Source organism: Geotrypetes seraphini, chromosome 2 (genome assembly GCF_902459505.1).
Source record: "Geotrypetes seraphini chromosome 2, aGeoSer1.1, whole genome shotgun sequence".
Lineage (NCBI taxonomy): Eukaryota > Metazoa > Chordata > Amphibia > Gymnophiona > Dermophiidae > Geotrypetes > Geotrypetes seraphini.
This window is the reverse complement of record NC_047085.1, coordinates 521740602-521767123: the sequence shown is the minus strand read 5'-3', so window position 1 is coordinate 521767123 and position 26522 is coordinate 521740602. Positions and strand designations below refer to the sequence as shown.

At 49.9% G+C, this 26522-nt stretch overlaps 1 protein-coding gene across 2 annotated transcripts; it reads right to left on the bottom strand.

The window, feature by feature from the left end:
* Positions 1–3858: 3858 nt before the first annotated feature.
* On the bottom strand, positions 3859–19176 carry LOC117354714 (gastrula zinc finger protein XlCGF26.1-like). 2 transcript variants are annotated; one of them, XM_033932612.1, is made up of 3 exons: positions 19056–19176; positions 11141–11267; positions 3859–6584 (listed from the first exon to the last, which is right to left on the bottom strand). In XM_033932612.1, the coding sequence occupies exons 1-3, from the start codon at positions 19080–19082 to the stop codon at positions 4933–4935; spliced, it is 1806 nt and encodes a 601-aa protein (XP_033788503.1). In that variant the 5' UTR covers positions 19083–19176; the 3' UTR covers positions 3859–4932. The 2 variants fall into 2 exon arrangements, with proteins under 2 accessions (XP_033788503.1, XP_033788504.1); XM_033932613.1 differs by lacking the exon at positions 11141–11267 and having other exon boundaries at positions 19056–19143.
* Positions 19177–26522: the final 7346 nt, after the last annotated feature.

Here is a 26522-nt window from a genome sequence, read left to right as displayed (position 1 = left end):
TCCAGAGTTTTCTAAACCGAGATCCAGTGGGAGAGCATCCCATTATGAAGAGGCCGTAACTGAGAAAATGGATTTATGGATGGTTAACAAGACTGAGAAGGTCCTAATGCCCCTGGATCGCTCCATGGTGCGACCTCATCTGGAGTATTGCGTTCAATTCTGGTCTCCTTATCTCAAGAAAGATATAGCGGCACTAGAAAGAATGTACAAAACTTTACGTAATGAACTGAAATTATTTATAGCAATGCTCGGTAAAGATTTTGACGGTTGTTTTATCATGCATGTCTTCTTAAAATTGCCTTGTTTTGTTTAGTGTAAGGTTTTTATTATGTTATTTTATGTTTGCATTGGGTATTTTATAAGCGTAATCCGCTTAGGTTTCAGACAGAATGGAAAGCCATTAAATCCTTAATCACATGCCAGGAAAGTGGAGTACGTTAGCCTCTCATAGTTACTGCTAATGCTTGCCTGTCCAATTTGAATGATGGAACTGGATTCTGGATGTTTGCTCTCGTACTTCAGCACATTCGGATTAGAGAGTTGCGCGGGGACAGAAATCCCACCCATCCCCGCCCGTCCCCATCAGGATCCTCTCCGTCCCCATCAGGATCCTCTCCATCCCCACCCGTCCCCGTCAGGATCCTCTCCGTCCCCACCCGTCCCCGTCAGGATCCTCTCCGTCCCCACCCGTCCCCGTCAGGATCCTCTCCGTCCCCACCCGTCCCCGTCAGGATCCTCTCCGTCCCCACCCGTCCCCGTCAGGATCCTCTCCGTCCCCACCCGTCCCCGTCAGGATCCTCTCCGTCCCCCCCCGTCCCCGTCAGGATCCTCTCCGTCCCCACCCGTCCCCGTCAGGATCTTCTCCGTCCCCGTCAGGATCCTCTCCGTCCCCACCCGTCCCCGTCAGGATCCTCTCCGTCCCCCCCGTCCCCGTCAGGATCCTCTCCGTCCCCACCCGTCCCCGTCAGGATCCTCTCCGTCCCCACCCGTCCCCGTCAGGATCCTCTCCGTCCCCACCCGTCCCCGTCGGGATCCTCTCCGTCCCCACCCGTCCCCGTCAGGATCCTCTCCGTCCCCACCCGTCCCCGTCGGGATCCTCTCCGTCCCCACCCGTCCCCGTCAGGATCCTCTCCGTCCCCACCCGTCCCCGTCAGGATCCTCTCCGTCCCCACCCGTCCCCGTCAGGATCCTCTCCGTCCACACCCGTCCCCGTCAGGATCCTCTCCGTCCCCACCCGTCCCCATCAGGATCCTCTCCGTCCCCACCCATCCCCATCAGGATCCTCTCCGTCCCCATCAGGATCCTCTCCGTCCCCACCCATCCCCGTCAGGATCCTCTCCGTCCCCACCCGTCCCCGTCAGGATCCTCTCCGTCCCCACCCATCCCCACCTGTCCCCGTCAGGATCCTCTCCGTCCCCACCCGTCCCCGTCAGGATCCTCTCCGCCCCCCCCGTCCCCGTCAGGATCCTCTCCGTCCCCACCCGTCCCCGTCAGGATCCTCTCCGTCCCCACCCGTCCCCGTCAGGATCCTCTCCGTCCCCACCCGTCCCCGTCAGGATCCTCTCCGTCCCCACCCGTCCCCGTCGGGATCCTCTCCGTCCCCACCCGTCCCCGTCGGGATCCTCTCCGTCCCCACCCGTCCCTGTCAGGATCCTCTCCGTCCCCACCCGTCCCCGTCAGGATCCTCTCCGTCCCCACCCGTCCCCGTCAGGATCCTCTCCGTCCCCACCCGTCCCCGTCAGGATCCTCTCCGTCCCCACCCGTCCCCGTCAGGATCCTCTCCGTCCCCACCCGTCCCCGTCAGGATCTTCTCCGTCCCCGTCAGGATCCTCTCCGTCCCCACCCGTCCCCGTCAGGATCCTCTCCGTCCCCCCCGTCCCCGTCAGGATCCTCTCCGTCCCCACCCGTCCCCGTCAGGATCCTCTCCGTCCCCACCCGTCCCCGTCAGGATCCTCTCCGTCCCCACCCGTCCCCGTCAGGATCCTCTCCGTCCCCACCCGTCCCCGTCAGGCTCCTCTCCGTCCCCACCCGTCCCCGTCGGGATCCTCTCCGTCCCCACCCGTCCCCGTCAGGATCCTCTCCGTCCCCACCCGTCCCCGTCAGGATCCTCTCCGTCCACACCCGTCCCCGTCAGGATCCTCTCCGTCCACACCCGTCCCCGTCAGGATCCTCTCCGTCCCCACCCCTCCCCATCAGGATCCTCTCCGTCCCCACCCCTCCCCATCAGGATCCTCTCCGTCCCCATCAGGATCCTCTCCGTCCCCACCCATCCCCGTCAGGATCCTCTCCGTCCCCACCCGTCCCCGTCAGGATCCCCGCCATCCCCACCCGTCCCCGTCAGGATCCTCTCCGTCCCCACCCGTCCCCGTCAGGATCCTCTCCGTCCCCCCCGTCCCCGTCAGGATCCTCTCCGTCCCCACCCGTCCCCGTCAGGATCCTCTCCGTCCCCACCCGTCCCCGTCAGGATCCTCTCCGTCCCCACCCGTCCCCGTCAGGATCCTCTCCGTCCCCACCCGTCCCCGTCGGGATCCTCTCCGTCCCCACCCGTCCCCGTCGGGATCCTCTCCGTCCCCACCCGTCCCCGTCAGGATCCTCTCCGTCCCCACCCGTCCCCGTCAGGATCCTCTCCGTCCACACCCGTCCCCGTCAGGATCCTCTCCGTCCACACCCGTCCCCGTCAGGATCCTCTCCGTCCCCACCCGTCCCCATCAGGATCCTCTCCGTCCCCACCCATCCCCATCAGGATCCTCTCCGTCCCCATCAGGATCCTCTCCGTCCCCACCCATCCCCGTCAGGATCCTCTCCGTCCCCACCCGTCCCCGTCAGGATCCTCTCCGTCCCCACCCATCCCCACCTGTCCCCGTCAGGATCCTCTCTGTCCCCACCCGTCCCCGTCAGGATCCTCTCCGTCCCCACCCTTCCCCGTCAGGATCCTCTCCGTCCCCACCCATCTCCATCAGGATCCTCTCAGTCCCCACCCATCCCCATCAGGATCCTCTCCGTCCCCACCCGTCCCCATCAGGATCCTCTCCGTCCCCACCCATCCCCGTCAGGATCCTCTCCGTCCCCACCCGTCCCCATCAGGATCCTCTCCGTCCCCACCCATCCCCATCAGGATCCTCTCCGTCCCCACCCATCCCCATCAGGATCCTCTCCATCCCCACCCATCCCCATCAGGATCCTCTCCGTCCCCACCCGTCCCCATCAGGATCCTCTCCGTCCCCACCCATCCCCATCAGGATCCTCTCCGTCCCCACCCGTCCCCGTCAGGATCCTCTCCGTCCACACCCGTCCCCGTCAGGATCCTCTCCGTCCACACCCGTCCCCGTCAGGATCCTCTCCGTCCACACCCGTCCCCGTCAGGATCCTCTCCGTCCCCACCCGTCCCCATCAGGATCCTCTCCGTCCCCACCCATCCCCATCAGGATCCTCTCTGTCCCCATCAGGATCCTCTCCGTCCCCACCCGTCCCCGTCAGGATCCTCTCCGTCCCCACCCGTCCCCGTCAGGATCCTCTCCGTCCCCACCCATCCCCGCCTGTCCCCGTCAGGATCCTCTCCGTCCCCACTCATCCCCGTCAGGATCCTCTCCGTTCCCACCCGTCCCCGTCAGGATCCTCTCCGTCCCCACCCATCCCCGCAAGGAATTACCTCCATCCCACCCCTCCCCATAAAAAGCAGCAATTACTTCTGACAGGATCATCAATTCCACAGTTTCTTTTGCTGTTTTCCTTGTGGAATCTCTTTGGCGGAACCCTTTTTTTGTTTTCTGTTCAGGTAATTAACTTATAAACCCCCTCTTTTACTAAGGCTGATGTGTCCATTATATTATATGGACAAACCCTTCTTCCAAAGCCTTCCATCCCCGTGGGAGTCCCATTGGCTAGAGGGGGGTCCCCATGGGCCACAGGGGGGTCCCCATGGGAGTCCTGTGGGTTATGTGGGGATTCCCGTTCCCGTGCAGACCTCTAATTCGGATTCCTTGAGGCTGTTAAGAAGATCCGAGGCCTACCATTGATTTCTATGAGGCCCAGTCCTCCTTCATATGTAGGAATGTACAAGCGTAGCATACACAATGATTCTTACAGACTATCTTTGGAGCATGGGGGAGTTTTTCTTGTTTGTACATCCAGTTTTTAAAGGTCTTTAAGAGTCCAGTTCAGATTTCAAAAGTTATATGAAAGTATAGACATTTATAAGACGGTCGATGGCTTTCTGTCTTATTCCTTGACGCTAAAGCACTTCCCAATAGTAATTTTAATCCGCTGTAATAGTCTTTGCTGGTCTTATCTCTCAGTATTTTATGCTGGATTGTTGCGCCTTCCTCTTCTCCTGGATATTTACAGCATATACCCCTGTCCGTTCATGGCAAAGTAATCAGTTAATGTCATGGTTCCAGTTTCACGCAACTTGTCCAGGCCAAAAGCCATCCTGATGTTATCTGAAAAGCTCTGGCCTAAAAGGAGTTATTCTGCTGGCACTGTAGAACTTCCCAAGTCATCTACAAACAGCAGGTGCAATGTTACCTTTGGGTCTTTGCCAGCTCTAGGATTAACACTTGGAGTTTGTCTTCCTTTTCTTAAAATGTTTTATTTAACCGTACAACACTTTGAATTTTATGCTTTGCATTTAATCAAATTTTAATAAACTATGAATGATGAAACTATGAACACTAAATCCATAATCCGAAGCATTCAGGAATAGTTCCCAAAAGATTAAATGCTATACAAAATAGTCTTCATTGGATCCTGATTTTAGGTTTGCCACATTTTCATGACGGACTTATTGTACTCGGTCAATTTAGAATGTATTTTGTACACTTCAAGACAATATATTTTCAAGCAGTGTGGGACCCTGCCAAAGGCTTTCTTGCAAATCAATCCATGCTTCACTGAGATTTCCGATTTTCTTAGAACAAGCCGTGGCAGCTTTATTTAGCAAAGGCTGGTCTTTTGTTCCATAGGTTGGCCCATGTGTCTTTTTTGATGTCTCGTAAGGTTTATCTTCTTCATAAATGTTTTATTACATTTCACACACGAGAACAGTCCCTCTCCTGTGTGGATTTTCTGGTGAAATGCTAATGTATCCTTAGTAATGAAGCACCTCTTACATTCAGAACACGAAAACGGTCTCTCACCTGTGTGTATTTTTTCATGTCTTGTAAGATGTGTCTTCTGAATGAATCGTCTACCACACTCAGAACACGAAAAAGGTCTTTCACCAGTGTGTATTTTTAGGTGTTTTCTAAGATTTGTCTTCTCAAAGAAGCTTTTATTGCATATACTGCATGAAAAAGGTCTCTTACCCGTATGGATATTCTGGTGAAATATTAGCCTCTCTTTACTAATGAAGCACTTCCCACATTCAGAACATGAAAAGGGTCTCTCTCCAGTGTGTATCTTATGGTGTCTGCTAAGGTGCATCTTCTGGGTGAATCTTTTACCGCACTCAGAACATGAAAAAGGTCGTGCAACAGGGTGTATTTCTTTGTGGTTTCCGAGATTTGTCTTCTCAAGAAAGCATTTACTATATTCACTACCTTGAAAAGGTCTCTCTCCAGTGGGACTTTCCTGGTCAATTATTAGCATTTTCTTATCGATGAGGCTTTTCTCGTATTCAGAACATGGAAGAGGTGCCTCAGCCTGGGCAATTTCTCCAAACGGGCTCGTTTTGTACACTTCATAGCAGGAATGATCCTCATTCATAAGCCAGGGTATGTCTGGTATGTGGATATTCTGGTGGTGCGAGAGGTGTGGTTTCCTACTGAAGAAGTTTTCACACTGAGCATGTGAAAATGGTTTCTCTTCTGTGTGTATTTTCTGATGGATTATTAACCCGTCCCTACGTACGAAGCTTTTCTCGCCATTATGCTTTTTTTGGTGCCTTGTTAGATGGATCTTCTGAATAAAGCTTTTGCCACACTGAAAGCAAGAAAATGGCCTCTCGCCGGTGTGTAGCTTTTGGTGTCGTGTCAGGTGTATTTTCTGAACAAAGCGACGATCGCAGTCGGAACATGAAAACGGTCTCTCGCCCGTGTGCCTCTTTTCGTGTTTTCTGAGGGTGGTCTTCTCAAAGAAGCTTTCGGGACAATTTTTACACGAGAACAGCCTCTGCCTTGAGTGAATTTTCTGATGTTTTTTTAGGTACTCTTTGTGGCTGAAGCTTTTGCTGCATTCGCCACATGGAAACGATTTGGCAACTGTGTGGGAATTCTGGGGCAAACATGACTTTCCGTCAAAGCTTCTATGGAGGAATGTTTTCTTCCCTTCCCCCTCTCTCCGATGAAGACCAGAAGTCAGCTGGTCGCAGTTATTATTCCAAAAGGGTCTCTCTGCTCTCGGGTGTCTCTGGAGATCAGGGGTGCTTGCGAGTTCTCCGTCATTGGTCTCGTACTCAGCGACTCCGTAGAGTGGGTCTCCCGCAGTCTCTCTCTCTTTCTTCTCCGATTCCTGCTCCTGATTTCTCGTGGTTCTTTTCATGTCTCCTTGGGAAATATTCTCACACCCGTTTTTGAACTCTATCGGAATCAGCACCAGTTCCACAGCGCCATCTTCTCCGTTTTCCTCCTTCCACATGACTTCATCACCTGCCGGATATAAAAAGAAAAACGGAAACTAGAAAAATCCCTGCAAGTTCGGACAGAATCCAGTCGACACAACAAAACCCTAATATTTCCATGCCACAAAATAATTATTGTGAAAAAGGGAGAGACCATCGTACGTTGCTCTGAGCCACCCATGTTCCAAAATAAAAGCTGTGAACCAAGCTTAAGGTGAAGTCTAAATTCTGGGAACTCTCCTGATTCAATCACAGCATGGAAACCCTCTGTGAACTTGTGTTTTTACACAAATATTTCACAAACTTAGGGCTCCTTTTACTAAACCGGGGAAGAGCTTCTTACCACAGGCTGGCGAGGTCAGTGCTCCGACGCTCATTCAATTCCTTTGAGGGTTGGAGCATTGACCTCGCCGATCTGTGGTAAGAAGCGCTTCCACGGTTTAGTAAACCCCAGCATTAGCGTGACGGAACTGTAAAAATTCACGTCAATAAGGTATGTTTAAGAACACAAAAGGCAGCATTTTCGAGAGCTTGTCCAAGTCAGAACATCCCAACTGGATTGTGGCAGAGTCCAGTCTGGGTTTTCCTGGGCTCTCACACACAGACAGCTTAAACACTCGTGGAAAGTATAAAGAAAAGCTGTAATTTCTTCCCTCTTCTGAGCTTATTCCTTTACAGGTTCAGGGGAAGCAGTTTCGCCCTTCAAATAAACAGTCCCCGGCCCGACCTGACCCGTGAACATATTCCACAGTCCTCAGCCAGCCATGTACCAAAAGTCTCGCAACTTCAGCCCTTTTAACAGTACTTGCCAGATTTCTTGACTCCCCAGGGTTCTCCTCAACCCACAGCTAAGGAAGAGCTCTCTCAAGGAAACCTCTAATTTGAGACTGCTCCACCTGGGACCTCTCTCTCAGGGACCTCTCCTGAATAACTCTGAGCCAGGCATACAGTACATCTTTCTCCCTGCCCGAGTCCCGCCCCTCTGACTCAGCTGCATTCCCTCCTGAATAGGTTTTAACACCGAGTTGCAAAGCTCAGTGCATTCTGGGACAGGTAGTTCCCCCAGATTTGTCTAACAGCCCCTGCTGCCCAGCTTTAGTGAGGGAAAAAAAACCCTGAATCTGTCCCATGAACATCCATCTCGCATGTATTTCAGAACAGGACACAGGTCCTCCTTCCACCAGGTCTCTGAGGTGCCTATTATATCTACCTCATCATTCAGTGCTATATACTCTTAACTCTTGTGTGGCAGCAATACAGAAGTCCATGCAGAGAACAGGGTTAGCTTAATAGTTGGGAAACAGGAGACCCAGATTCAAATCCCACTTCAGCTGTTTATTGTTTTGTTTTGTTTTTTTCATTTTAATTGTGAGGCTTCTAGAAACAGAAAAAATGCCTATTGTACCTGAATGTACACCAATATCCTTCAAGCTTATATATTCAGGTACAGTGGGTATTTTTCTGTCCCTAGAGGGCTTACAAGTTAAAAAAAAAAAAAAGAGTTAAAATGGAATTTGAACCAGGGTCCCTTGGTTTACAGCCCCCTGCCTTAATCACCGGGCTACTCCTCAGACCTGCTGCCTGCTTTCTTCACAATGCCCCAAATACAGGCAGTCCCCAGGTTAAGAACGGGTTCCATTTCTTAAACCGTTCTTAAGTTGAATTTGTATGTAACTCGGATCCTAGTATTCTTCCCACCTCCACCTCCTTGAGGCCCCTCTTGCATCCCTTTCCATCCATCCCACTGTTCCCTCTCCACATCCAACATTACTCCCTCTCATCTCTCTCTTCCCACCACCATGTCCAATAATTCTCTCTCTCTCCCAATACCCAACAATTCTCCTCTTCTCCCAATGTGTACCATCTCTCTTTCCCTCTCACTCAGACACCCAATTCTCCCTTTCTATTCCCTCCCTCACCTCAGCATCTCTTTCCCTCCCTCCCTCCATTCTTCCATCCTATGGCTCATACTCCCCTCCCTCCCTCCAGTCTGTGACCCAAATTCATGCCCCTTCCCTCCTTCCTTTGTCCAAAGTTTGTGCTTCCTCCCTCCCGAGTTACTCTCCCTCCCTCCCTCCATTTTTTGTGCCCCAAGTACGTGCCTCCCTCTGGCAGGTATTTACCTTCTTCTGGCCAGCTCCCTCCTTCTTCTAGCTGCAGTCGTTTCAGAGGAAGCTCCTACCACGTCAGAGGGAAAGCTTCCGGCTCAGCCGCGGGACACGTGTAAGGGCTGCTGCCCGCGGCTTTGTGTAGAGAAACAACTGCGGCTGGAAGGAGGAGGGAGCTGACCAGAAGAAAGTAAACACCCATCAGAGAGAGGCACATACTTTAGGCACAGAATGGGAGGGAGGTAGATAGTCACATTGGAACTCGGGAGAGAAAGCGTTGGGACACTGAAGGTAGAACAGGAACCCCCTGTTTGTAAGTACGAGTCCGATGTAAGTCGGATGTTCATAAAATGGAAACTGCCCTGTACCTGAAGCCGCCATAGAGCCTGGTATCCCTGGTCTGTTGGCTGGGGCTTTCACATTCAGGGGAGAGGGAGGAGGACATAAACCTTCTCCCTCCCGCTCCTCGTGTTTCTTCCCTTTTTATGTCCGCTTTTCCTGTAAATATTGTATTTCACCAAAACGTGCCTATTGTTTTTATTTTAAATCCTTAATTTGTCTTCTCCATATGTCCTTGTAAGTCTCCCCCTTGTTTTTAACATTGTAAAACACTTAGAATTCATGAAAGGTGTTTCAACAAATTTTAATAAAAGTTGGAAACTTGGCCCTGGAAGATTAAGGAGACATTGTGCCCTAATTCCTCCAGTGGGCAGGTCCTCAATCAAAGCAACTTTTCTGTAACCTAGAGATAACAAGTACAAGGGTCTAAATAACAAGGCCCATCTTTTCAGACTTGGCTGTCCCTGGCCTTTCTTTGTTCAGAGCTGGCTGGGTTGGAGGGCAGAGGGGAGTACAGGACAGTCGAGCCATTATGACATCATTGAGGTTGGCTCTTATTGGTGGAATGAGGCTTTATGACATCACAACCTCAGCTCTGGCTTTATATGAAAGTTCTTCAAAAAAAATGTCTGCACTTTTATATTTTGGCAGGAAATGGTCAGGGCGGGAGAAGTGGTAAGAGGGCGTCTCCTAGAACAGGGCGATTATGTGGAAACGAAATGCAATTCGCTTTGGAGATATTTAAGAACTAGTGTAAAAAAAATTAAAATTTTTTTAAAAAATTAAAGTGCGGAAACTTTTTGAAGATCCCTCGTAAAATCCTTGGAAATCCGTGTAGTACGGATGGGCCAAATGCCGGTTTTCAGGAGTCCAAAACAAATTAAGAAAAAAGATAAGAGTATCTTGAATGTCCAGATACGAACGACGGCCATTCACTGCCGCTGTGTAACACTGTTGTGCTAATTATAGAGTCAGTCTGTTTTTTTCACATTGCTGTGTAACATCCGGCACAATTGTAAATGCACAACTTATCTTAAATTGGGATGACCGACTCCAATGGGTCGGCAGCCATCTTCGGCTTAAGTTGGTTTCCACAGTATTGGAAGCCGAGGAAAAACTGACCCCCCCCCCCCCCCCCCCAAAAAAAAAAAAAATCTTGCATGGAGTTCTAAATTGTTGAAATCAATAAGGCAAATCCTATAAACTAGGGCCCTGATCCTAGAAAAGGCACTTGCCAGTAGATTCCTAGGTCGGGAGGCCCACTCCAGGCTAATTTTGTGAACCTTGTCATGGAAGTACAGTGGTGCCTCGCATAACGGCCGCCTCGCACAGCGAACGCTGCGCACAACAAACTTCTTGTCTTGATCCGTACAACGGACTTCGTTTCACACAACGAAGTCGCCCGAGCTGCATCGCTTAACTGGCGCTACATATTTTAAACCTCCCCCCGCCGCCACCGCATATTTTTAAACCTCCCCCCACCGCCACCGCATATGTTTAAACCTCCCCCCGCCGCCACCGCATATTTTTAAACCTCCCCCCGCCGCCACCGCATATTTTTAAACCTCCCCCCACCGCCACCGCATATGTTTAAACCTCCCCCCGCCACCACCGCATATTTTTAAACCTCCCCCCCGCCGCCTGGGCCTGCGCTGATCTCTGAATGGCTGCAGTCAGCTCTCGCGGGACTCACAAGAACTAACTGCAGCCATTCGGAGATCGGCATGGGCCCACACAGGCGTGCAGAGGAATTGCTCCTGATCTCTGCGCTTCTGGCCTGTACGCCACTGGCTGGGAAAGATGGGAGGAATTAAAAAAGGTACTGGGGAGTATGTGGGGGGTGATTATAATACACAGCAAAGATCAACAAAACCCCTGTCTCCCCTCCCCTTCACATATATCCCCTCTATATCATGCTAACAGCTCTAACAAGGTAAATTTATCTTTTTTTATGTCATCTTAGCATATTTTATGCTACAGAACGAATTATTTTTTTTTACATGTATTGTTATGGGAAAATGCGTTTCACATAACGAACTTTTCGCATAACAAACTTGCTCCTGGAACGAATTAAGTTCGTTGTGTGAGGCACCACTGTACTCAGATACAGTCTGTGGAGAAATGACATCCTTCTTACCTAGGGAGATCAGGGTCTCGTAATTCTCCTTCATCACCTCCCAATAAAGCTCCTTCTGCCCTTCATCTAAGTAGCTCCACTCCTCCTGGGAGAAAGAGACAGTGATGTCCTCAAACGTCACCGGCGTCTGCAACATAAACCAGAAACGCACTTAGGGCACTCCTTTCGAAGTCGGCGCGTCCAAGACCTGCAGATACTTGATACACAAAGGCAGGTCTTACCTCGGTTTTCAGAGAGAGCAATTTCTTTTTTTTTAAATAACTTGTGCAAAGCGGGTTACAGTTAACGTTTATTTGATATATCACAAATGTTACAGTAAAACGGTATATGAAAGCACAGTAACGTAGCAGATGACGGCAGATAAAGGCCCGAATGGCCCATCCAGTCTGCCCAACCTGATTCAATTTAAATTTTTTCTTCTTAGCTATTTCTGGGCAAGAATCCAAAGCTCTACCTGGTACTGTGCTTGGGTTCCTACTGCCGAAATCTCCGTTAAAACCTACTCCAGCCCATCTACACCCTCCCAGCCACTGAAGGCCTCCCTAACCAAACGGCCATACACAGACTGGGCAGACCGTGCAAGTCTGCCCAGTTCTGGTCTTAGTTCAATTTTTAATATCATTTTCTGATTCTAGATCCTCTGTGTTCATCCCACGCTTCTTCGAAATCCCGTCACCGTTTTCATCTCCTCCGCCACAATATAAAACTGATTTTTGAAAGGAACTCCATTAAAACAGATAAAGCCCCACCCAAAAGACCGCCCAAACAAGACACATTCATACATCCACACACACTACCGTATCCCAAGACGGGAGCGCTTTTCCAGCAAAACTTAGGCGCATGCTTTTGGAAGTCCAGGTGCATTCTCTGCTCCAACCCTCCTGGCAGGATTGATCCTTGAAGTTTCCGCATGCATCTCTTGCATCTGTGTATTTGCGATACATGAAACCCTGCTTTGAAAGTTACCCTCTAAGAGGGCAGGTCTGTAACAGGGCCCGTAAGTTAAGATCAGCGGAGAGAATGGGAGCCAAAAGGCCTTGAGCATGCGCAGGTGTTCATAGAAACATAGAAATAGACGGCAGATAAGGGCCCACGGCCCATCTAGTCTGCCCACCTTAATGTCCCTCCCCTACCTTTGCCCTGTGAATAGATCCCATGTGCCGATCCCATTTGGCCTTAAAATCAGGCACGATGCTGGCCTCAATCACCTGTAGTGGAAGACTATTCCAGCGATCAACCACTCTTTCAGTGAAAAAGAATTTCCTGGTGTCACCTCGTAGTTTCCCGCCCCTGATTTTCAACGGATGCCCTCTTGTTGTCGTGGGACCCTTGAAAAAGAAGATATCTTCCTCCGCCTCGATGCGGCCCGTAAGATACTTGAACGTCTCGATCATGTCCCCCCTCTCTCTGCGCTCCTCGAGCGAGTATAGCTGTAATTTGTCAAGCCGTTTTTCGTATGGTAGATCCTTGAGTCCCGAGACCATCCGGGTGGCCATTCTTTGCACCGACTCCAGTCTCAGCACATCCTTGCGATAATGCGGCCTCCAGAATTGCACACAGTATTCCAGGTGGGGCCTCACCATGGATCTATACAATGGCATAATGACTTCCGCCTTACGACTGACGAAACCCCTTCGTATGCAGCCCATGATTTGTCTTGCCTTGGACGATGTTCAATGCTCAAGGCCCAGCCCAGCGGCAAGAGGCAGGATCTTCAGGCACCGGCACGTCCTGTGGGTTGGTGCTGCGTGCCGGTGCCAGATCGGGGTAAGGGTTTGGGCGGGTGATGCCAGTTCTCGGGGGGGGGGGGGGGGGAGGCTTGCAAATCGAATCAACGCTCAGTTTGTGAGCACAATTTGCAAAACACATGATTCGCAAAACAAAATTTGACTATTTGTAGATGCGTGATATATGAGGGAAGTCATTGGCCTAGGTTTAGGCTATGCTTTGCCCCCTAGGATTGAGAAATCTTTATGTCGGTGTGAGTTGACATTTGATGTAGAAATACCAACATCAGATGATCAGGAAATATAAATATTATGGGGCTCGTAATCGAAACAAAAATACGTCTAAAAACCCGCCCAAGTCGGCACTTGGACGAACAAAAAGACAGGTCGTCCAAGTGCCGAGAATCGAAAAGGGTTTTTAGACGTATCCAGAGACTTTTTAGGCATCTGAATCCTGCTGTGCGCCCAGAGCTGAAAGGGGTGCTTTTGAAGGGTTCATAGACAGTAACGCGGAAGACAAAGGCGCACGCCGACAACTGAGCGCATGATGGAGGCGCGCGCCAAAGAAAAAGACTGTTTTTAGGGGCTGCGACGGGGGGTTTTGTTGGGGAGCCCCCCCCCCACTTTACTTAATACAGATCGCGGCGGCGTTGTGGGGGGTTTGGGGGGTTGTAACCCACCACATTTTAGTGAAAACGTAACTTTTTTCCTAAAAACAGGAAAAAAGTTAAGTTTTCAGTAAAATGTGGGGGGTTACAACCCCCCCACAACACGGCGCGATCTGTATAAAGTAAAGAGGGGGGTTCCCTCCCACACCCCCTGTCGTAGCCCCTAAAAACAGTCTTTTTCTTCGGCGCGCACCTCCGCACTGCGCTCAGTTGTCTGCTCGCGCCTTTGTCCCGCCGCGCTTTTGACCTGACACCTTTTTGAAGGAGTGGTAGGCGGGATGTGGGTCAACCTAGACTTACTCGTATTGCAGAGATAATCAAAAGTTTTACAAGACTGCCTAGATAGAACTTAGCCCATCTAAAAACAGGTCTAAGTGCCCAGAAGGTTTCCAAAATGACCAAATAACCACTGCTGACACAAAGTACAGACCCTCACACACTCCCCCAGTGAACACTGACCTCCCCCCCCCCTCCTCGGCCATAAAAATCATATTAAGACCGTACATCCCTGCCTCTGGCATAGGAAAGCCTAGTAGAGCTGCACAGAGGTGGCTTAAGTAGTCTGGGGGGTGGGCTAGTGAACCATAGAGAGGAGGACCCAGGCCCATAAGCCACTCTAACCACTGCATTCATTGTGAAACATGTGCACCCACCAGAACCCCCCAAAACTTTATTGTACTGCTATATAGGTGGCATCTGCAGCCATAAGGGCTATTGGGGTGGTAGACAGGTGGGTCTAGTAGGTTTTGGGGGGCTCACCTTGACCTGCAAGGGAGTTGTGGTGAGATGTTTATGTGGCACTCTTTTTGTGGAGTTCACAGCAGTGTCTTGGAAGGTGCCCCACCACTCTGTTGCCATGTCCGGGTGGCCAGTCCATCGCTTTGATGGTCCCTCCCACGTCCAAAAGGTCTTGTTCTAGGCGTTTTGGCCTTGAACGATTTTGGGGACGAGAATGTGTTACAAAGATAGACGGAGTAGCAGTCTGGACGTAAAAGTAGACGATTTTCAAAAAAACAAGTTACTAGTACCTGGCTAAAACCCAAGGTGTAGCAATATTCCATGCTACCGATACAGGGCAAGCAGTGGATTCTCCCGCGTCTTTCTCAATAACAGACTATGGACTTTTCCTCCAGGAACTTGTCCAAACCTTTCTTAAAACCAGCTACTTTATCTGCTCTTACCACAACTTCTGGCAATGCGTTCCACAGCATAACAATTCTCTGAGTGAAAAAATATTTCCTCCTATTGGTTTTAAAAGTATTTCCCCGCAATTTCATCGAGTGTCCCCTAGTCTTTGTCATTTTTGACGGAGTGAAAAAATCGATCCACTTGTCCCCGTTCTACTCCACTTAGGATTCTGTAGACTTCAATCCTATCTCCCCTCAGCCGTCTCTTTTCCAAGCTGAAAAGCCCTAACCGTTTTAGTCTTTCCTCATACGAGAGGAGTTCCATTCCCCTTTATCATCTTGGTCGCTCTTCTTTGAACCTTTTCTAGCGCCGCTATATCTTTCTTGAGATAAGGAGACCAGAACTGAATGCAATACTCCAGGTAAGGTCGCACCATGGAGCGATACAGGGGCATTATGACATTCTTAGTCTTGCTAATTATCCCTTTTTTAATAATTCCTGGTATCCTGTTTGCTTTTTTGGCCACCGCAGCACATTGGACTCATTAAGAACAGAGTGTGGTTGTGCATGCTGTACCTTAGAGGGAACAGTGGTAGGGACAGTTAAACCCTTTTGTCAGCCGGGAGATGAATCTTAAAAACTACAGGTTCTGAATTACATACAAATCCAACTTAAGAACAGCTTTAAAAACGTAACGCTCATAGGAATTCTATGAGTGTCAGAGCTTTTACTGCCGTGGCTGGCGCTGAAACCTGCACTACGGTTTTGCAAAATGGGCGGGGGTTAAATAAATAAATATCAACCCTTTTCCATATATATGTCCGTTCTCCCTGCGTTTACGCATGCAAGGGGCTTTTCTACACTTTTTCACAGGGGTTCCAAATGAATGAATCTTAAGTACCCCCTACACCCCCCCAACTGTGTGCACTCCCTAAAGCAAATTTTTCTCACGCAGAGGAAGACAGGAAGATAAAGCTATCAAGATCAAAGAAAGCAGAGATGAAACTGAGAGTGTCACAAGGCAGGAAGAGCAGCTGCTCCTGTGTGAAGGGAGAAGAATGAAGAAGAAGAGCCTTGGGAGTGGATGTAGCAGTGCCAGGAAGCAGAAAGTGAGATTGTCCTAAAGCAGGAGGAGAATGAGGAAGAAGAGCCTGGGGAGTGGAGGAAGCCAGTGTCAGGAAGCAGAAAGTGAGATTTTCCTAAAGCAGGAGGAGAATGAGGAAGAAGAGCCTGGGGAGTGGAGGGAGCAGTGCCAGGAAGCAGAAAGTGAGATTGTCCTAAAGCAGGAGGAGAATGAGGAAGAAGAGCCTGGGGAGTGGAGGGAGCAGTGCCAGGAAGCAGAAAGTGAGATTGTCCTAAAGCAGGAGGAGAATGAGGAAGAAGAGCCTGGGGAGTGGAGGGAGCAGTGCCAGAAACAGAAATTGAGATTATCCTAAAGCAGGAGGAGAATGAGGAAGAAGAGCCTGGGGAGTGGAGGGAGCAGTGCCAGAAACAGAAAGTGAGATTATCCTAAAGCAGGAGGAGAATGAGGAAGAAGAGCCTGGGGAGTGGAGGGAGCAGTGCCAGGAAGCAGAACGTGAGATTGTCGTAAAGCAGGAGGAGAATGAGGAAGAAGAGCCTGGGGAGTGGAGGGAGCAGTGCCAGGAAGCAGAAAGTGAGATTGTGCTAAAGCAGGAGGAGAATGAGGAAGAAGAGCCTGGGGAGTGGAGGGAGCAGTGCCAGGAAGCAGAAAGTGAGATTGTCCTAAAGCAGGAGGAGGAGAAAGAAGAGCCTGGGGAGTGGAGGGAGCAGTTCCAGGAAGCAGAAAGTGAGATTTTCCTAAAGCAGGAGGAGAATGAGGAAGAAGAGCCTGGGGAGTGGAGGGAGCAGTGCCAGGAAGCAGAAAGTGAGATTGTCCTAAAGCAGGAGGAGGAGAAAGAAGAGCCTGGGGAGTGGAGGGAGCAGTGCCAGGAAGCAGAAAGTGAGATTTTCCTAAAGCAGGAGGAGAATGAGGAAGAAAAGCCTGGGGAGTGGAGGGAGCAGTGCCAGGAAGCAGAAAGTGAGATTGTCCTAAAGCAGGAGGAGAATGAGGAAGAAGAGCCTGGGGAGTGGAGGGAGCAGTGCCAGGAAGCAGAAAGTGAGATTGTCCTAAAGCAGGAGAAGAATGAGGAAGAAGAGCCTTGGGAGTGGATGTAGCAGTGCCAGGAAGCAGAAAGTGAGATTGTCCTAAAGCAGGAGGAGAATGAGGAAGAAGAGCCTGGGGAGTGGAGGGAGCAGTGCCAGGAAGCAGAAAGTGAGATTGTCCTAAAGCAGGAGGAGAATGAGGAAGAAGAGCCTGGGGAGTGGAGGGAGCAGTGCCAGGAAGCAGAAATTGAGATTATCCTAAAGCATGAGGAGAATGAGGAAGAAGAGCCTGGGGAGTGGAGGGAGCAGTGCCAGGAAGCAGAAAGTGAGATTATCCTAAAGCAGGAGGAGGAGAAAGAAGAGCCTGGGGAGTGGAGGGAGCAGTGCCAGGAAGCAGAAAGTGAGATTGTCCTAAAGCAGGAGGAGGAGAAAGAAGAGCCTGGGGAGTGGAGGGAGCAGTGCCAGGAAGCAGAAAGTGAGATTTTCCTAAAGCAGGAGGAGAATGAGGAAGAAAAGCCTGGGGAGTGGAGGGAGCAGTGCCAGGAAGCAGAAAGTGAGATTGTCCTAAAGCAGGAGGAGAATGAGGAAGAAGAGCCTGGGGAGTGGAGGGAGCAGTGCCAGGAAGCAGAAAGTGAGATTGTCCTAAAGCAGGAGGAGAATGAGGAAGAAGAGCCTGGGGAGTGGAGGGAGCAGTGCCAGAAACAGAAATTGAGATTATCCTAAAGCATGAGGAGAATGAGGAAGAAGAGCCTGGGGAGTGGAGGGAGCAGTGCCAGGAAGCAGAAAGTGAGATTATCCTAAAGCAGGAGGAGGAGAAAGAAGAGCCTGGGGAGTGGAGGGAGCAGTGCCAGGAAGCAGAAAGTGAGATTGTCCTAAAGCAGGAGGAGGAGAAAGAAGAGCCTGGGGAGTGGAGGGAGCAGTGCCAGGAAGCAGAAAGTGAGATTTTCCTAAAGCAGGAGGAGAATGAGGAAGAAAAGCCTGGGGAGTGGAGGGAGCAGTGCCAGGAAGCAGAAAGTGAGATTGTCCTAAAGCAGGAGGAGAATGAGGAAGAAGAGCCTGGGGAGTGGAGGGAGCAGTGCCAGGAAGCAGAAAGTGAGATTGTCCTAAAGCAGGAGAAGAATGAGGAAGAAGAGCCTTGGGAGTGGATGTAGCAGTGCCAGGAAGCAGAAAGTGAGATTGTCCTAAAGCAGGAGGAGAATGAGGAAGAAGAGCCTGGGGAGTGGAGGGAGCAGTGCCAGAAACAGAAATTGAGATTATCCTAAAGCAGGAGGAGAATGAGGAAGAAGAGCCTGGGGAGTGGAGGGAGCAGTGCCAGAAACAGAAAGTGAGATTATCCTAAAGCAGGAGAATGAGGAAGAAGAGCCTTGGGAGTGGATGTAGCAGTGCCAGGAAGCAGAAAGTGAGATTGTGCTAAAGCAGGAGGAGAATGAGGAAGAAGAGCCTGGGGAGTGGAGGGAGCAGGGCCAGGAAGCAGAAAGTGAGATTGTCCTAAAGCAGGAGGAGAATGAGGAAGAAGAGCCTGGGGAGTGGAGGGAGCAGTGCCAGGAAGCAGAAAATGAGATTGTCCTAAAGTAGGAGGAGAATGAGGAAGAAGAGCCTGGGGAGTGGAGGGAGCAGTGCCAGGAAGCAGAAAGTGAGATTGTACTAAAGCATGAGGAGAATGAGGAAGAAGAGCCTGGGGAGTGGAGGGAGCAGTGCCAGGAAGCAGAAAGTGAGATTATCCTAAAGCAGGAGGAGAATGAGGAAGAAGAGCCTGGGGAGTGGAGGGAGCATTGCCAGGAAGCAGAAAGTGAGATTGTCCTAAAGCAGGAGGAGAATGAGGAAGAAGAGCCTGGGGAGTGGAGGGAGCAATACAGGAAGCAGAAAGTGAGATTGTGCTAAAGCAGGAGGAGAATGAGGAAGAAGAGTCTGAGGAGTGGAGGGAGCAGTGCCAGGAAGCAGAAAGTGAGATTGTCCTAAAGCAGGAGGAGAATGAGGAAGAAGAGCCTGGGGAGTGGAGGGAGCATTGCCAGGAAGCAGAAAGTGAGATTGTCCTAAAGCAGGAGGAGAATGAGGAAGAAGAGCCTGGGGAGTGGAGGGAGCAATACAGGAAGCAGAAAGTGAGATTGTCCTAAAGCAGGAGGAGAATGAGGAAGAAGAGCCTGGGGAGTGGAGGGAGCATTGCCAGGAAGCAGAAAGTGAGATGGTCCTAAAGCAGGAGGAGAATGAGGAAGAAGAGCCTGGGGAGTGGAGGGAGCAGTGCCAGGCTCCTTTCTTCTTCTGCCCACCCTCTGCCTATCTCTCTCCTACCTGTTGAGCAGAAAGTCCTGCAGCCATCCTTCTACCCTTCTTCAAAGCATCAGCTCCTGCCTGGCTCCTTTCCTGCCTCTTCCTGGAGGTTTAGCCTTTGTTATCCCCTGCACAACAAACCCCACCCCTTTCCTGAAGGAAGTGACATCACTGGAGAAGGGGGTTGACTAGCAGTTATCCTGCTGTAGGGAAATGTAGTTCACAGCTGGAAATCACTGTAGTTCCCAAAATGGCTGTGGCAATTGCTTTTTTTTTTTTGTGATTCAACAATCTTTATTTAACAGTATCAATTTCACAAAACAGTTTTGGTCCATCCATACAATAATCATTTAATCTGTATAACACTCAATTACATTAAGTGTTTAAAATACACCCTGCCCAATAGTCAAAGGAATTTATGATCCTAACTCAGAATTATGCTCATTAATTGGCTTCTTTGAAAATCAGGAGGAGCTGAGGGTAAATCTGTAGACTCAAAATTTCATGAAATTCTTAGGAGCATGAAAAGCAGAGATGCCCACATACCAAAGCTGGAGATTAAGCCAATGAGTGAGATTTCTCTCATATGCCCCAGCCATGATGTAAACAAGTTCTAGTATATGCATATCCCTGAAATTGACTACTTCTAATAAATAAACGGAAAACAAAATTCCTTTTTCTACCTTTAATGTTCTAATTGTGTTCGTCTCTCTGGTTTCCGCTTTCCTCTCTCTTAACTCTCTTGTCAGGGTCTCCTGCATTTTGGCTTTTCTTCTCTAAGCCCATCCTTCATCTTCTCTCTCCATCCTGTCCAGTGTCTCCCATCTGTCTCCCTCCTCCAAGTCCTTATTCTTGTCCTGTTCAACATCCCCCCTCCACATGTCCAGCTCATCTCCTCACTTTTCCATTCCTCCTAGAACCTCCCTCCTCCCTCTACCCAGGGCTACCATCTCTCCACTTCCCCTCCTGACCCATACCCTCCTTATGAACCAACCTCTCACTTACTACCCTCCTGTCCCCTATCCCTAGGTCCAGCATCTCCCTTCTTTCCCTTCCAACTCCCCCTCCCTGGGAGCCAAAGCCTCTCTTCCTTCTCTTTTGTTTCCCCTTCAGCATCTCTCTTCCTTCTCTGTCTCTCCCCCAATCAAGGACCAGTCTTTAGTTCTGACCCACCGCTATCATCACTACCACAACCAGGGTCAATCTCTCTCTTCTCTCCCCATGTCCACGCCACCCAACACCTAACACCATGACTTTTCTTTTTCCTCCTGTTCTTCCACCCACCACTAGTACTATGAATTATTTCTATGCGCTACCAGATGCATGCAGCACTGTACAGAGTCACAAAGAAGATAGTCCCTGTTCCAAAGAGCTTACAATCTAAACAGCCAAGACAGACAACAGGATGTCATGGATCCAGTTAAGGGGAACAGTTAATCTGCTGGCTGGGATGGAGGGCAGAAGAGTAAGGTTAAGGATTGAAGGCTATATCAAAAAGGTGGATTTTCAGTCTGCTTTTAAACAAGGGAAGGGAAGGGGCTTGACGGACAAACTCGGGTAATTAATTCCAGGCATTGGAGGAAGCTAGATGAAAGGATCGAAGTCTGGAATTGGCAGTGGAGGAGAAGGGCAACGTTAAGAGTGACTTATCTGAGGAACAGCATTCTCTGGGAGGTATATAAGGAGAGAGAAGTAAGGAGAGATTTTGAGGGGCAGCAGAATGAACCCACTTGTAAGATCTTGAATCCTCATCATAACCAATTAATTCCAGGCATTGGAGGAAGCTAGATGAAAGGATCGAAGTCTGGAATTGGCAGTGGAGGAGAAGGGCAACGTTAAGAGTGACTTATCTGAGGAACAGCTTTCTCTGGGAGGAATATAAGGAGAGAGAAGTAAGGAGAGATTTTGAGGGGCAGCAGAATGAACCCACTTGTAAGATCTTGAATCCTCATCATAACCAGGGTCCAGTACCTCTCTTTTTTCCCTCCTATCGCCTTCTCCATCACCAGGATCCAGTAGCTCTGTTTTTCCCTCCTGTCTTCCCCCAACGGCCAACATCTTTAAACCTGGCATCCCTTCCTCTCTGCCCCCCTCCCTGGGGTCCAGCAGGTGTCTCTCCCTCTTTTCTCTCCCCTTGTGGATCCAACACACTGTGCCTCCTATCCCTGAAATCCCCATATCTCTTCCTCTCCTCTTGCAATTAACATCTCTCATCCCCCCCCCCCCCGAGTTTGAAAATCTTCCAAGAATAGCCCTGCATCAAAGCCCTATTGCCTTCAATTGATGCAGAGACCCTTTCCCCTGCCTCTTTTGATGAAACATCCTTCAAAAGTGGGTGGCAACAGACAGTGGTATAGCAAAGGAGGGGCATGGGGTGTGGACTGCCCCAAATGCTACCAATGCAGGGGTGCCAGCACCTCTCCGCCTATCCAGCTCTTCAAATGATTGCTGGTGACGAGCACCATCTGTAAGCTGCTGCTTGTGCCGGCTTTGGGCCTCCCTTTGATGTCACTTGTTGGTCTCAGGTAGGGTTGCCAGATTTTCCAATCGGAAAATTCGGACTCCTAGATCCGCCCCCCAGGCCCGCCCTGTAAGCCCCCCCCCCCCCCCCAATCCCACCCCCTGCTCTGGCAGGGAGGAAGTCTACGAATGCAAGGATTTCCTCCCTGCCCGACGCAATTTAAGGAGGCTTTTCGAAACCCGGTCAAGGGCCGGGTTTTGAAAAGCCATCCGGACTCCCAAACATGTCCTCAAAAGGAGGACATGTCCGGTGAAATCCGGACGTCTGAGCACCCTAGTCTCAGGTCCAGGAAGTGATGTCAGAGGGAAAGATGAGGCCTGTGGGAACAGCAAGTTAGAAATGCTGGCAGGGAGAGGGGGCCTTGCGTAGTGAGGAAGGAATGAGGGGGGAGGTGCAGCCATGGCAGGGAAGAGTACACGGGGGGGGGGGGGGGGAGGGTGGACACAACAGTGATGCCAGATGTCATCACCCCGGGAGCATCCTTCCTTCACTACACCGCTGGCAACAGGAGAGGCAGATAAAGGCCAAATGGCCCATCCAGTCTGCCCATCTGCAGTAACCATTATCTCTTTCTCTCTCCAAGCGATCCCTCGTGCCTATTCCAGGCCCTTTTGAATTCAGACACAGTCTCTGTCTCCACCACCTCTTCCGGGAGACTGTTCTACACATCAACCACTCGTTCTGTAAAAAAAAAGTATTTCCTCCGATTACTCCGGAGCTATCACCTCTTAACTTCATCCTGTGCCCTCTCATTGCAGAGCTTGATTTCAAATGAAAGAGACTCGCCTCGTGCGCATTTACATTACGTAGATATTTAAACGTCTCTATCATATCTCCTCTCTCCCACCTTTCCCCCAAAGTATAGAGATTGAGATCTTTAAGCCTCTCCCCATATGGCTTATGACGAAAACCACACACCATTTTAGTAGCCTTCTTCTGGACCGACTCCATCCTTTTTATATCTTTTTCAAGATGCAGCCTCCAGAATCGTGCTCAATATTCTAAATGAGGTCTCACCAGAGTCTTACCTCCTTTTTCCTACTGGCCATACCTCTCCCTATGCAACCTAGCGTCCTTCTAGCTTTCGCCGTCACTTTTTCAACCTGTTTGGCCACCTTAAGATCATCACAGCCAAGTCCCGCACTTCTGTCGTGCACATAAGTTCTTCACCCCCTAAACTGTACCGTTCCCTCAGGTTTTTGCAGCCCAAATGCATGACCTTGTATTTCTTAGCATGAAATTTTAGCTGCCAAATTTCAGACCGTCCTCCAAGCTTCGCCAAGCCTTTCTTTGTGTTATTCGCTTAAAATGGTTGCACGTGAGTTTGATGCATCGTGCGATGCTTCGATAGCGACGCTCGCTGTGAAGAACTAAGGCTGGTACTGTGCAGAGTTGCGCGCTGTGTCCCATATGTGGCAACTTGGTTTAGGATGGGCTGGAGAGGGCTTTGACCGAAACGCCAATCATTTGGAATGTGAGGATAGGGCCTGGCAGACTTTTACGGTCCGATTCCCTCAAATGACAAGATGGTTTGGATAGGCTTGGGGGGTGGGGGGGTGACAGCAATGCCAGGAGTTGGAACCTAAGGACAGTACCAGGTGGACTTCTACGGTCTGTGTTGAGAAACTTCAAAGAAAGAATTTATTTATGAATTAATACTCCATGCGACTGGTGGACAGGCTGGCAGGACCGCCCCCAGCAGGGACAGGTTTGTGTGTACTATGACAGGAACGGATCTCACGCCTAAGTCAGGGTATGTCGGGAGCAGAATGGGATAATTCATCATGGCACATTTTAAGGTGGCCACGATGGATCCTGTCTGCGATGAACCATGATGAATTGTGCCCCGGTGCCTTTTCCTCTTCTCCACCCCGCCAGCATCTCCTCCTCGCTGCTCTCCTCCTCGCATACCTCTTCAAAAGTTCACCGGCTCAGCCGGCCTCTGCTCCCTTCTGATCTCATTTCCTAGGACACAATGTTAGAGAGAAGATGAGGCCGGTGTGAGAAGGGGGTTGAAGGTGATGCTTGCACCGGCTAACAACTCAGCAGGTGCGCTGGCCGAGGGGGGAGGTGCTCCTGCCTTGGGGGGGGGATGTGTGGGGTGTTCCTACTTTTGCGGAGGGGGGGGGGCATAGCTCCCCCACAAGTGGTTAGGTATGTGGGGGGATGTGGGGGACGCTCCCTACTTTGGGGGGGTTTGGAAGGGCATAGATAGTCATCCTCCCCCCCAAGAAGTTGGACAATTCATCGTGGCCAATTCAGAGATAATGGCCAGGTGAAACGGCCGTGCTGAATTGGATGAATCGTCCTAGGCCCTGTTGGGAGGGGATCTCAGTCTCTCAGATTCGCTGCTAATGCTCACCTCAGCACTTGCAGTGCTCTAAAGAGAACCTCCTCCCCCACTTCAGTTCTTAGGAATTACAGGTTCAATATCACCCACCTAATTAGGAAGGAGTCATACACACAAGCCACATATCAAGAGAAGTTTAGAAATTTCATTTTAATGAGGCCACCGGCACCAAATCCATTTGGAACAATTTCTTAACCTTTCTGCTCCATTTGTGTGGTTTTTGCGTTCGTTGGTACTTGAGGATTAGCTCTTCCTTCATGCAACGTACAGACTAATCACTTGGACCAACTCTTCTGCTCCCAATGCTGTGCTTTTACTTAATGCCTTTGCGTCGGTGTCTGGTTTTCTCGTCATCGATCTTTTCACCTGCAGAAGAGGAAAGTCCCAGGACCGCACGGCTTCTTCGGTCACCACAGTTCTGGAATGATTGTAAATCCCAGCGTTTCTCTCGTGACCGCAGAGCTGAAGTGTTTATTTACACAGCTTCCAGGGGATGAGACCTGCGACTTCACTGGGCCTTTCTGCAGTTAGTGGTTTTGATTTACGGTGCTTCACGCCCACCGATATGTGACCGTTTGCAGTTCATAGAAACATAGAAACATAGAAGATGACGGCAGAAAAGGGCTACAGCCCATCAAGTCTGCCCACTCTGCTTACCCACCCCCTGTCTATGCCCTAATGACCCAATTTCCTTATCTTGACCCTCGTAGGGATCCCACATGGGTATCCCATTTATTCTTAAAGTCTGGCACGCTGTCTGCCTCGATCACCTGCACTGGAAGCTTATTCCAATGATCAACCACTCTCTCTGTGAAGAAATACTTTCTGGTGTTGCCATGAAATTTTCCGCCCCTGAGTTTGAGCGGGTGCCCTCTTGTGGCCGAGGGTCCCTTGAGAAAGAAAATATCATCTTCCACTTCGACACGTCCCGTGAGGTACTTAAATGTTTCGATCATGTCTCCCCTCTCCCTAAGTTCCTCAAGAGTGTAGAGCTGCAATTTGTTCAGTCTCTCTTCGTACGAGAGACCCTTGAGCCCCGAGATCATCCTGGTGGCCGTCCGTTGAACCGATTCAATTCTGCGCACATCTTTACTGTAAAGTGGCCTCCAGAATTGCACACAGTACTCCAGATGAGGTCTCACCATGGCCCTGTACAACGGCATTATGACTTCAGGCTTTCGGCTGACAAAACTTCTATTGATACAACCCAATATCTGCCTTGCCTTAGATGAAGCCTTCTCCACTTGATTGGCAGTTTTCATGTCTGCACTGATGATTACTCCTAAATCTCGTTCTGCTGAAGTCCTAGTTAAAGTTTCTTCATTCAAGAAGTACGTCCTGCATGGATTTCCGCTTCCGAGGTGCATGACCTTACATTTCTTAGCATTGAAGCCTAGCTGCCAGGTTGAGGACCAACTTTCCAATGTAAGCAGGTCCTGCGCCATATAATTCTGTAAACTGCATTCACTTACTATATTACATAGTTTGGCGTCATCGGCGAATAGTGTTATTTTACCTTGAAGCCCTTGAGTCAGATCCCCTATGAATATGTTGAAAAGGAGTGGACCCAGGACCGAGCCCTGCGGCACTCCACTGGTCACCTCCGATGTTTTAGAGAGGGTACCATTAACCACCACCCTCTGAAGTCTGCCACTCAGCCAATCATTGACCCATGCAGTTAGTGTCTCTCCTAACCCCATCGATTCCATCTTGCTTAGCAGCCTGCGGTGTGGGACACTGTCAAAAGCTTTACTGAAATCCAGGTACACGAAGTCCAAAGACTCTCCCAAGTCCAACTTTCTTGTTACCCCGTCAAAGAAGCTGATGAGATTGGATTGGCAGGACCTACCCTTGGTGAATCCATGCTGACTGGGATCCCGAAGATTCCCTTCATTCAAGATCGTGTCCAATTTGCTTTTAATTAGTGTTTCCATGAGTTTGCACACTATTGATGTGAGACTCACCGGTCTATAATTCGCAGTCTCTGCCCTGCAACCCTTTTTATGCAGAGGAACGACATTAGCTAATTTCCAGTCCAGGGGAACTTTCCCCTTACTTAGGGAGAGATTGAATAGCTCAGCCAACGGTTTCGCCAGGACATCGCTCAATTCTCTGAGCACTCTTGGGTGCAAATTGTCTGGTCCCATGGCTTTGTTCACCTTGAGTCTTGCCAGTTCACTGTAAACTTCACCTGGTGTGAACTCAAAATTCTGAAACGGGTCTTCTGTGCTTTGTGTTGCCTTCAACTGCGGACCGTGTCCCTGTGCCTCACAGGTGAAGACTGAGCAGAAGTATTCATTCAGTAGTTCGGCTTTATCGGAATCTGCTTCCATGTAACTTCCGTCCGTTCAGTGCTACAAAATCTGTTTTGCCAATTTAATTCCATCTTGACTGTTATCTACTACTCTCTTTATAAAGTATGTCCATATTGCTGGTTTTTAGCCAAGTATTTTTAAAATGCTACTCTGATTCGTTAAAGATCTTTTTCTCTTTGCAAATTCTGTCGCTTTTTTTCCCCCTTCCGTGATCTGGTGAATTCTCATTCATTCCTTCCATTTGTTGGAAAGTTTCTCCGAGTTCGCTTTCACGCTTGGCTTGCATATGGTTTCAGCTCCTT